General features: G+C 33.2%; 1 protein-coding gene across 1 annotated transcript; it reads left to right on the top strand.

Moving 5' to 3' along the window:
• Positions 1–9,588: 9,588 nt before the first annotated feature.
• LOC114187573 (aldehyde oxidase GLOX) lies at positions 9,589–11,238 on the top strand. Its single transcript, XM_028075849.1, has one exon. It carries the CDS (start codon positions 9,589–9,591, stop codon positions 11,236–11,238), a length of 1,650 nt encoding a protein of 549 aa, XP_027931650.1.
• The last annotated feature ends 1,705 nt before the right edge of the window (positions 11,239–12,943 follow it).

Below are 12,943 nucleotides of genomic sequence, written 5' to 3'. Positions count from 1 at the left end.
TGATCGGGACTAATTACAACAGGTTTAATGTTTTATTGGAGGAAGTTAATTTAAAATTAAAGATTATATTTTTAAGTTAAACTTTGATACTTTCAAAGTATGAATATAAAATGTGAAATCGGGTTTAATAATTTGAAATAGGTACTAAGTTTTGAACTATTGACTTTAATATTTCAATATGCAGTAGGTAACTTTTTTGGACTTTATATTTTTATTGTTTTTACCATTAAGTTAGGCAAGTTTGAAAGTAGAAGTTTATATTTTAAAGTAGAAAGGTGAAATTAGGGAATCTAATTTTAAATTAAGATGTAATATTTTCAAAGAACGATTTTCAAATTGGAATATGATTTAATATTTTTTTAAGTAGGTGTAGTAATTTAAAATTAGAATTTAATATTTTAAAGTGAAATTTATGTATTTTAATTTAAAGTGGGACAAACTAGTTTAAAGTTATAATTAAAATTATAAAATCTGGTTTACTATTTTTAAGTATATATCTAATGTAGTGTTGAAGGTAAATTATGGTATAATATGTTAAAGTATGGATTAAGGAAGTTATACTAATATTCTTGAGTTAATATTTTTCTTCGTGACTTGATATTTATTGTTGTCTATTTTTTTTTATTGTCGGTTAAAGTTTTAAAAGGTTTATTTAAGGATTGACAGCTTTTTAATAAACCTTTGATAAATTACATAGGATTTGAATAAACATTTTTTTTAATTTAGATTATTCTGATTTAACGTACGCTTTTGCAACCTATTTTTAAAATTTTCTCTGAAATGAATGTAATAAACTATTTCTTTTTACACAATTACCATTTTTTTCTATAAATAACATTAAAATATAATGTGTACCAATTGTTTTTACGTACGTGAAATCAACATATTAATCTATAATTTGTATTAATTGCTTTTTTATATACGTGAAATCAATTTTATGCCGTTAAATGTAATAATTATATGAATTTAATTTAATTATTTTAAGAAATACAATAATATTTAGTCACTTAAAATAAAATTAACTAAAATTTAAATTTTAGTGCATTATTAAAAAAAGTTTATTTTATTTTATTGTCTATTTATTATAGTTTTTACTTCTAATAATATTGTATAATAATTTTATTTCAACTTTAATTAATATTTGAAAAGATAATTATTTACATTAAATTATTTGATAAAATTAATTACCACATTTAAATGGAAAAAAATGTTTTGCCACCATTCTTCTCCTTTCACGTCTATATAAAAACCGTTAATAATATTAATAATATTAGATAAAATAGATATATGTTAACATTTTGTATGATAATAAAAAAGTAATAATTTTCATTTATTTTATATGTGATCTTTTAATTAAAAATTATTAAACTTAAAAAATATTAAAATTAAAACAAAAGTTAAAATTTAAAGAGTCAGTTAAACAATAAAAATGATGAAATAGTTATCTTAATTTAAGAACTTTTATTTGAAGGACAAATCTAAAAACAAATATGAACACACAAAAAAAATGTTCTTTATTTATACTTTTATATATATATATATATATATATATATATATATATATATATATATATATATAAAAGTATAAATATTAAACTTTTCAATTAAAATATAAATTAAATTATTGAATATAAAATTAAAAAATGAGTTATTGAATTTATAAGATAATAACTAATCGGTTGATATTTGTTTAACCATTATTTAAAATTTTATTTACATATAAGAGAATTATACTTTGATTTTCTTTCAAATACATTAATTTACCTATACTTTTGTTTGATTGAATTCTTTAAAATTTATGGAGTTAAATAAGTTGTCCAATGTTTAAAGTATTAAATTTCCAACTACCTTGCACCAACTCCTTCCTGCATCAGGTCACCAATCTATTAAATTTCTTTGATGGAGAAAAAAAATAGTTTACAGTATTTATACAAAAATAGTAAATTAGAGCTATTTAATAAACAGTGTTGGTTTGCTGTAGTAAAGTAGGAAATTCTAAATTTACAAAATGGTCCCTTCCTTTCCTTCTGTCGTATCAGAATTATTTGCTTGTTCTATTATTCATATATCGTACAGATCGTCTTAAATATTTAGGATTAAATATGTTTTTTATTTTTAAGTTTTAGTAAAAATTAAAATTAATTTTTTTAAAAAATTTTGGTTTAATTTAGTATTTTGACTTTTAAAAATATATAGATTTAGTTTTTTTTTATCACAGTTTATTAAATTTATTTGATGTTTTAAACATGTTTAATTATAGTATTTAAGTTGTTTATATTATTTGTATCATCTGACACATTCCTGCTTCGATGTTAACTTAAAAATTCATATAAAATATCAAATAAATTTAATAAAATTTTGTTAAAAAACTAAATATGTGTATTTTCTAAGTTGGGAGACTAAATTACTCCAAAATTTCGAATTTGACTAATTTCAAAATTGACTAAAAGTTAAGGGACAAAAAAATATTTAACCCTTTATAATAACAACAAAACTAATACTTATAACAATCAGTTGGTTTTAAGTGTTTAAAAAGGAAAATATTATTTAGATAAATATTTTTTTTTAATTGACAAAGTTATAAAATAAAATTATTTTTTTATTTTTTATAAAAGTTACACAAATAAAATAATTAAATTTTATAATTTTTTATTAAAAATGATTTTTGTCAAAATTTATCGAACAAAACATTATTCAACAATTGTTTCTTATTTAAAAATAGAGTAAAAACTGTCAGAATAACCATCCTAGGATAAATAAAAAGTTGTAGATGTGTTTGGTTAGGGTGATTATGGATTGGATTGTTAATGATCCAATTCACATCCATTTTGGATCGAAATAACTTAATTAAATTTTCAATCCAAAACTATTTTTTTTAAAAAGTAGATTGGATTTTTTAAAAATTCATATCCAAATATTTAGATCAAGTTTAAATCCATATCTAAATATTTGGATCAAGTTCAAAATCCAAAATACATTTTTCATAAAATAAATTCAAATTAAATTTTGTAAACCTTGTGTCCATAGGGTTGACACTATAGAATTTGGCAGATTTTTTGTCGGGGCCAACGAGACCAAATTTCAGCATGAGATGAACTTGGATGACTTTCGAACGAATTTCGGTCGGGGACGACGTGACCAAATTTGGGACAAGGTCGACTTGACAAAATTTCAGTCGAGATCGACTTGACTGGATTTGACTGAATTTCGGCCAGAGCTAATTTTGCCTAATACGACCAAATTTTGGCCAGAGCCGACTTGACCAAATTTTGGCCAGAGCTGACTAGGCCAAATATGGCCACATTTGAGCCAGGGCCTGATCATTCAAATTTTGGTCAGGGTTGACTCCACTAAATTCGTCGGTCGAAACCGACTTGACTGAACATGGTCAATTTTCGATAGAGTTGTCAAAATGGGTAACCCGTTCTGACCCGGCTCGACCCACACAGGTTGAAGATTTAGTGAGCCAACCCAACCCGGCTCACTTTTTAGCGAGCCAAAAAAGTTCGAACTCGGCCCGGCCCACCACGGGTTGACAGGTTAAACGGGTTGGCTCATAGGTTCACTTAATTAAAAAAATTAATTTTTTTTTCAATCAAAACTAAATTTTAATTCTAATTAAAATCTAAATAAACTTTAATACAATCCAAATACAAACCAAAATAAAAAAAATACAAATTATTTTTATGTTGGATAAAAAAACAACCTAACATGACCTAAATATAAAGCCCAACTTAATAAAAATAAAATAAAAATACTTTTGTGACCCTTTTATCTGCAGGTTGGTGAGCCAACCCGGCTCACGACGGGTTCAACCCGAATGAGTCGAGTCAAAATCAACCCGTATTGATATTTATAAAAAAATTTCAACCAAACCCGACTCGAACCCGTGGTGAGCCGGGTTGGCTCGCGGGTTCTAACCTATTTTGACAACTCTAATTTTAAATCACAGACGACTAAGTTGAATGTAGTCAAAGCCGAGTCAAAAATCAACCCGTATTGATATTTATAAAAAAAAATTCAACCAAACCCGACCCGAAACCGTGGTGAGCTGGGTTGGCTCGCGGGTTCTAACCCATTTTGACAGCTCTAATTTTAAATCACAGGCGACTAAGTTGAATGTAGTCAAATTTCGTTCGGGACTTACTTGACCGAATACGGCTAAATTTGGACTAGTGCCGACTCGACCAAATTTTGGTCATGACCAACTCGACTGAATTTGGTCAAATTTAGGTTAGGACCGACTCGCCTAAATATGACTTTCGGTCCCGATCGACTCTGCCGAATACGACCAAATTCAGGCCAGAACCAACTTAGTCAAATTTTAGTTGAGGCCAACACGACCAAATTTTGACCGGAGCCGACTCGACTAAATTCGGCTGAATTTCGATCGTGGCCAACTCAGTTGAATACGGCCAAATTTCGATCGTGACCGACTCATTTGAATACGACCAAATTTCATCCTAGGCCGTCTTAACCAAATATGACAAAATTTGGGCCACAACCGACTCAACTAACTCGATTGAATTCGACCGAATTTTGACTGTAGCCAACTAGGCTAAATACAGCCAAATTTTGGTCGCAGTTGTCTCGGTTGAATACAGTCAAATTTTGTCTAGGTCGACTCAGCCCAATGCAGTCAAATTTGGGTCGAGGTGAACTCAACCGAATACTTCCAAATTTTGTCAAGGACCAGCTGGGCCAAATTTCTATCAGGACCTACTTGATAGAATTTGGCCTAATTCAGCCAAATTTTGTATAGGGTCACGCCAACTCAATCAAATACAACAAAATTTGGGCTAGTCCGTCTCAACCTTTAGCCTAACCTAACAAAAAATATAAACTGAAAATTTGGATTGGATATTTTAGATTATCCATTTTGAAAATCTATATTTAGAGTATGAATACAATCCATAAAATATATAAAATGTAGATCAGATTATCCAAATCCAATAAAATGGATTGGATGTTTAATAAAATGAATATTAAATGGATTAAATCATAGCAAAAATGGATTGGATCATGAAAATTAGATTTTTTGCCCATCCTTAGTTTAACTTTTCAGATCATCCTCTGCTTCCTTCTGCTCATTTAAGAGTTCAATAAATATAAATTATTGTTGTTATTCTCATAATTTTTATTTTTATGTGTTAAATAAACATTAATTATTACTTTTACCCTCATATTTTTATTCTTTCACTTTTATATGTATTTAATCTCTTTTTATTAATACATTTTTTTACAAAAGTATTATTTAAATTTGTTAGTACAAATTTATGGATACCTTATTAAACTTCTAAAATTTGCAATTAAATTGTAAAGTTTAAAGTTTATGAATATAAATTTCAAGGTTTAGTGTTTACAGACATTTCACGTCTCACATCTTACGTCGCATCTCTCACATCGCACGTCGCACATCTCACGTCTCACGTCTCACGTCTCACATCTCACGTTGCACGTCGCACGTTGCACGTCGCACGTCTCTCACGTCTCTCACGTCTCATGTCTCTCACGTCTCACGTCCCACGTCTCACGTCTCTCACGTCGCACATCGCACGTCCCACGTCCCACGTCCCACGTCTCTCGTCTCACGTCGCACGTCGCACATCTCTCACCTCTCATGTCTCTCACGTCTCACGTCTCACGTCTCATGTCTCTCACGTCTCACACTTATGTCTCTCACGTCTCACATCCTAAGTCTCACGTCTCTCACGTCTCTTGTCTCTCACGTCTCACGTCCCACGTCTTATGTCTCGCGTCTCACGTCTCACGTTCCACGTCCCACGTCTCACGTCCCACGACCCACATTTCACGTCTCACGTCCCACGTCCTACGTTCTACATCCCACGTCCCACGTTCTTCATCCTACGTCCCACGTCTCTAGTCGCACGTCTATCACGTCTCACGTCCCACATTTCTCACGTCCCACGTCCCACGTCTCATGTTTCTCGTCTCATGTCGCATGTCGCACGTTTCTCACGTCTCATATTTCTCACGTCCCGCGTGTCACATCTCACGTCCTACGTGTCACGTCTCTCACGTCTCACGTCCCACGTGTCACGTCTCTCACGTCTCACGTCCCACGTGTCACGTCTCTCACGTCTCACGTCCCACATCCAATGTCCCACGTCCCACGTCCCACCTCCTTCGTCCCACATCTCACGTCGCATGTCCCACGTCCCGCGTCTCACGTCCCATGTCCCACGTCTCACGTCTCATGTCTCACGTCCCATGTCTCACGTCTCACGTCGTCTCACGTCTCACATCTAACGTCGTCCCACGTCTCATGTTCTACGTCCCATGTCTCACGTCTCACGTCTCTAGTCGCACGTCTCACGTCGCATGTCCCACGTCTCTCGTCTCACGTCCCATATCTTCTCACGTCTCACGTCTCATATCTTCTCACGTCTCACGTCTCACGTCTCAGGTCCCACTTCGTCTCACGTCCTACGTCTCACATCTCTAGTCGCATGTCCCACGTACCACGTCTCACGTCTCGCGTCCCACATCCCACGTATCACGCCAACGTCTCACCTTCCACGTCGAACGTCTCACATTATTTCACTAAAATACTTTATTCTTTCATAAAATAATGGTGCTTTGGTAAGGTTCTTCTTTGTTGTTTATCCTTCTTTAGATAATAGTTTCTTATTGATCGAAAGAAGGAAGAGAAAGGACATTATTTTACCGGAAATAGGAAAGCTAACCTTATACAACAACTGTAATTTGAAGCTTTTACAGATGTCTGGTATCATTATATAAATGATTTTAGAAAAGTGTTTAGATTTTGGGAGGCAATATTTTTTTATTGGTTTTCTATTCTGATATTCAATATGCGAAGAGATGTGTCACAAAATTTTAATTAAGGGTGGGCAAAAAATCCAGTTTTTATAATTCAATCTATTTTTTCTATGATATAATCTATTTAATATCTATTTTATTAAAAATTCAATCCATTTAAAATATATTTTATTGGATATGGATATCAATCTGATATATATTTTATGAATTGGATATTCATTCTCTAAATCTAGATTTTCAAATTGGATAATCCAAAATATCCAATCCAAATTTTCAATTTATATTTTTGGTTAGGTTAGGCTAAAAGTTGAGACTGACTAGTCTAAATTTAGTTGTATTTGATTGAGTTGGCGTGACCCTATACAAAATTTGGCCGAATTCTGTCAAGTCGGTCTCGATCGAAATTTGGCCCAGCTAGTCCTAGACAAAATTTGGAAGTATTCAGTTGAGTTCACCCCAACCCAAATTTGACTGCATTAGGATGATCGACCTAGACAAAATTTGACCGTATTCGGCCGAGACAACCGCGACCAAAATTTGGTTGTATTCAACCTAGTTCGCTCCAGTCAAGATTTGGTCGAATTCAATCGAGTTGGCCCCAATTGAGATTTGGCCGAGTCGGCCTTGACCCAAATTTGGTCATATTTGACTAAGATGGCCTGGGTGAAATTTGGCTGTATTCAAATGAGTCGATCACGATCGAAATTTGGTTGTATTCAACTGAGTCGACCACGACCGAAAGTCGGCCGAATTCAGTCGAGTCGGCTCCGGTCAAAATTTAGTTGTGTTGGCCTCGACCAAAATTTGACCGAGTTGGTCCTGACCTGAATTTGGTCGTATTCGACAGAGTCGATCGCGACCAAAATTTGGTCATATTTAGGCGAGTTGGTCATAACCTAAATTTGGTCAAATTCAATCGAGTTGGTCATGACCAAAATTTGGTCAAGTCGGCACTTGCCAAAATTTAGCCGTATTCGGTCGACTAAGTTTCGAACGAAATTTGACTATATTCAACTTAGTCGATTGTGATCGAAAATTGGACATATTCAGTCAAGTCGGTCCCGACCGACGAATTTAGTGGAGTCAACCCTGACCGAAATTTGACTGATCAGGCCCTGACCCAAATGTGGCCATATTTGGCCAAATCGGCTCTGGCCAAAATTTGGTCGTATTAGGCAAAATTGGACCTGGCCGAAATTAAGTCAAGTCGATCTCGACTGAAATTTTGTCGAGTCGACCTTAGCCCAAATTTGGTCACGTCGTCCTCGATCGAAATTCGTTCGAAAGTCATCCAAGTTCATCCTATGCTGAAATATGGCCTCGTTGGCCTCGACAAAAAATCTGTCAAATTCTATGGTGTCAGCCCTATCGAAAATCTAATCCACATCCATTTTGGATCCAAATAATGGATGTGGATCCAAATTTGTGTCCATAGGGCTGACAAAAAAGAATTTGACAGATTTGGCCGAATACTTCCAAATTTTGTTCAGGACCAACTGGGTCAAATCTCGATCAGGACCGACTTGACAGAATTTGGCCTAATTCGGCCAAATTTTGTATAGGGTCACGCCAACTCAATCAAATATGACTAAATTTGGGCTAGTCCGTCTCAACCTTTAGCCTAACCTAACAAAAAATATAAACTGAAAATTTGGATTGGATATTTAGGATTATCCATTTTGAAAATCTATATTTAGAGTATGAATATATAATCCATAAAATATATAAAATGTAAATTAGATTCCAGATCCAATAAAATGGATTAAATTTTTGATAGAATGAATATTAAATGAATTGGATCATAAAAAAATTAATTAGATCATAAAAAATGGATTTTTTGTCCACCCTTACGTTTGACATGTGATCTTGATGTACACTACAACAAATCTCAAAGTTAGCATTTCTTAAAAGCCCACGCAAAAGTCACGTTTAATTATAAGTGTCAATGTGTGTCAAAAAACATTTCTCTCTCTTATATTATATATATATATATATATATATATATATATATATATAAAATAAAATAGATATTGTGAAAGTTAAATGTACGAGATGCTTTTTAAAATAATCTTAAACCACAAAAACTTAAAAGAAAAAAAATTTAACAACTAAATTTTGACATATTTCTTTTATATTTATCTTTTTTTTTATTTCTTTATATTTCAAAACTTTTTAAAAGATAATTATAAAAAAAATTATCAAAATATTATTGTCCAAAATTTAACTTACGACAACTAAAATACCCAGATAATAAAAACTTGAAAAATAAGATTATAATTTTGGTCAAAATTGATAAAATCCCGTAAACTTACGATAGTTTGCCACCAAACTAATATATTGTTCCATATACACTTAATAACTCAAGAATTGAGATTAAATAATTTAAATGTATATTTTTTTCTTTCAACTCTTTGATACGTTTTTTCAGGATAAAATTATCACAGATCTACGAGCTTCAAGGACGAATACTTCAAAATCTAACCTGGAATCTGGTCCTGTATTTTCTGAACATGTGAGCAATATGATTTAAAATCAGCTGAAGATGTGTAGGTTTTTGGTGTCATATTTCTTGCCTTTAAACTTCACCTTCGCCCCTTTATAGCTCCCCAATCATAACCATTCCTTTCAAAGATACCCTCCTTTTTATTCTTCCCTCTAATTATATCAATGCATCTTTTTTCTCTTCTTCTCATCACAGACATGTTTCACACTTTATCACTCTCTACACAAATATAAATTAAACTCCACCAACTTTTCACCAATAAACTCAACCACGTTCTCCCAACAATGAACACTATCATGATCCTAATACCAATACCCTTTATTCTGTCTTCACTATTTCCATGTTTTCAGACTCAGATTCTGCCATCATCACCCTTCGCCAACCAAGGCCAATGGCAACTCTTGCACCCAACCATTGGAATATCTCCAATGCACATGCAACTTCTACACAACGACAAAGTCATCATGTTCGACAGAACTGATTTTGGTCACTCCTACCTTCCTCTTTCCAATGGTCGTTGTCGCGTGGATCCCTCCGACATTGCCCTAAAACTCGATTGTTCCGCTCACTCCGTTCTATACGACGTTGTCACGAACACTCTACGACCCTTAATGATACAAACCGACACATGGTGTTCCTCAGGCTCGGTTCTCCCCAACGGTACTTTGATTCAAACCGGAGGCTACAACGATGGTGACCGCACCATTCGCATGTTCACCCCATGCTTCGACCAAACCTGCGACTGGGTCGAATTCCCACGTTCGTTGTCACAGAGAAGATGGTATGCAACAAACCAAATACTCCCAGATGCTCGTGTCGTTGTTGTTGGAGGTAGAAGACAATTCAACTACGAGTTCTTACCTAACAACAATATTCCTTCTTCTATTCCTCTTAACTTTCTGCAACGAACCACCGATGAAAGTGAAAATAATTTATACCCTTTCGTCCATCTTTTACCCGACGGAAACCTATTCATCTTCGCCAACACAAAATCCGTGTTATTTGACTACAAGCAAAATAGTGTAATCAAAGAGTTCCCTCCGATTCCTGGTGAAGATCCTCGTAACTACCCTAGCTCGGGTTCTTCCGTTCTTCTCCCACTGGACGAAAACCTTGCTCCACTCCAAGCTGAAGTGGTCGTCTGCGGCGGAGCGCCACGTGGCTCGTTCGAGAGCGCCGTGCGTGGGGCGTTCATGCAAGCCCTTGCCACGTGCGGGAGGCTGAGACTCTCTGACTCTAACCCTAACTGGGTGATGGAGAAGATGCCGATGCCACGAGCAATGGGTGACATGCTTCTCCTCCCTGACGGCAATGTCGTTATAATTAACGGCGTAGGGGCGGGAACCGCCGGGTGGGAACATAGCCGTGAGCCGGTGTTCACGCCGGTGATATTCCGGCCATCGGAGACGGTGAATCGGTTCAGTATCATGGCACCGGCGGCAAGACCCAGGTTGTATCACTCTTCAGCTGTGTTGTTGAAAGATGGAAGGGTTTTAGTCGGTGGTAGCAACCCTCACGTTTTTTACAACTTCACTGGGGTAGAGTACCCCACTGATCTTAGCCTGGAGGCGTTTTCTCCGCCGTATTTGGCGCCGGAGTTTAATCCGGTGCGGCCAACGATTAGGTATGTCACGAATAATAACGTTTTAGGGTTTAGGGTTTTTTGTTACGTGACGTTTACGGTGGCTGATTTTGGTTCGGCGAGTGACGTGTCGATCAGGATCGTGGCGCCGTCGTTTACGACGCACTCTTTCGGACAGAATCAGAGGATGGTGGTGTTGAAGTTGCGGGGGGTTACATACGTGGGTGGAGAGGCTTATTATGCGACGGTGGTGGGGCCCTCGACGGCGGAGATAGCGCCGCCGGGGTACTACATGCTGTTTGTGGTGCATAAGGGTGTGCCAAGTTCAGGTTGGTGGGTGCAGGTCATGTAATAATGCAACATAGATTATGAGTAGTTGTGTAGTTGGTTAAATTGTTAATAAGTAGCATATAATTGAGAGGTGTGAGTTAGTTCACTAATCTCTTATTAAGTGTATGGCATTTAGGTTTTAGGGGTTAATTTTTATATAATTTCTTTACTTATCAGTGAGCCTTTCAAATTATATATATATTTATATATATATATATATATATATATATATATATAGAGAGAGAGAGAGAGAGAGAGAGAGAAAATAGAGATTTTTTTTGTTAATATTAGAACTTGTTTTAACATAAAAGATCTTAATTAAAGAGTTCAATTGAGATTTTCAGATTATATAATAAGTTATAATTATTTAATTAGAATTAATGATTTTTTAACAAGGTAACACACCTTAATGGATAAGTTTGAGATTTTTCTATAACATGAAAAATAGTGTTAATATTAAAAAATTATATAAAGAAACTTTATATATATATATATTTATTTATTTATTTATCTATCTGTACGTTATTATGTTTGGATAGTAAATATCATTACAATAAACCTTGATATCATTGGGGAGAATTAATTTATCATTACACACGATAATAATCGAATATGATACTTTACTAAACTTTCTTTTTTATAAATAAGGTGTAACAAAATTTATTCTTTAAAATACACTAAATATATATTCTTCTTTTTTTCAAATTACAATAATTTTGCTTTTTTGTTCCTTCTTAAGGTACCATCACGTATATTATTAGAAATTTGTTGGCAAAACTTTATTTAAAAAAATAATTTTCTTTACATATTATTTATCATTTTCAACACATTAAAAAAAATAGGAGATGGAATTAAAGGAAACAACAAAACAACTTGGAAGCAAGGTGATTAGAATTAATAAAAAATTATAAATTTTAGCACTTTTACATCATTCTTTCTATAAATTAATTTATAGGTCATCAGCACAATTGATTAAAAGGTTTTAGATTTTCTTTAAAAGAAAACCTATTACATCTTTTTCATCCTAGTTTAGAGAATAAATATTTTTCAATTGATAAAAATAGTCAATCTTGCAATGCTATATAACCAAATGAATAAAAGTAATATAAAAAAAGTAACCCATAAAAATGAACAATAGAATAATAATTAATTATTATATCATGTAAAATTTAAAATAAAAAAAACGAAATTAAAAGAATTACTTTTTTTTTCTTAATGAATCTCATCTTACATATAAGAAAAATATATATTTAAAAAAAAAATCTTTTTAAGTTTACCCATACAAAAGGAAGGACGAAAAAGGTGGAAACAAACTTAAAAGAAAAAATTGTGAGAATTTAGATTTTGTACTGCTTTTTATGTGTTGTTTTTATGATATGCCTTTAAATACGAATGATGACTCACTTTTGAAATTTTAAAATACATTAAATATATCTTTAAAATACTAAACTATTGTGCTTGTAATGTTAGGTAAAACACAAAAAATGTGACAAGATTGGTTACCGAGTTATTAACTTTAAACACATTATTCCAAATAACATGACTTTTGCATTATGAGAAAACAAATCTCTTAATTATAATTCCAATGTTCAATAAGTAATTTGGTATTAATATAACAGTTTTTTAAATAAATATTGAATAAAAATAAATATAAAAGAGTAAATTATTATAAGAACTAATTACTTATTAAGTCTAATCTTAAACAAATCACAAATAAACATGAAGTG

This window comes from Vigna unguiculata, chromosome 6 (genome assembly GCF_004118075.2).
Source record: "Vigna unguiculata cultivar IT97K-499-35 chromosome 6, ASM411807v1, whole genome shotgun sequence".
NCBI lineage: Eukaryota > Viridiplantae > Streptophyta > Magnoliopsida > Fabales > Fabaceae > Vigna > Vigna unguiculata.
This window is presented reverse-complemented; position numbering and strand designations above follow the sequence as displayed.

Coding starts and splice junctions, on each gene's coding strand:
- LOC114187573 (XM_028075849.1), top strand. CDS start 9,589: ATGAACACTATCATGATCCTAATACCAATACCCTTTATTCTGTCTTCA.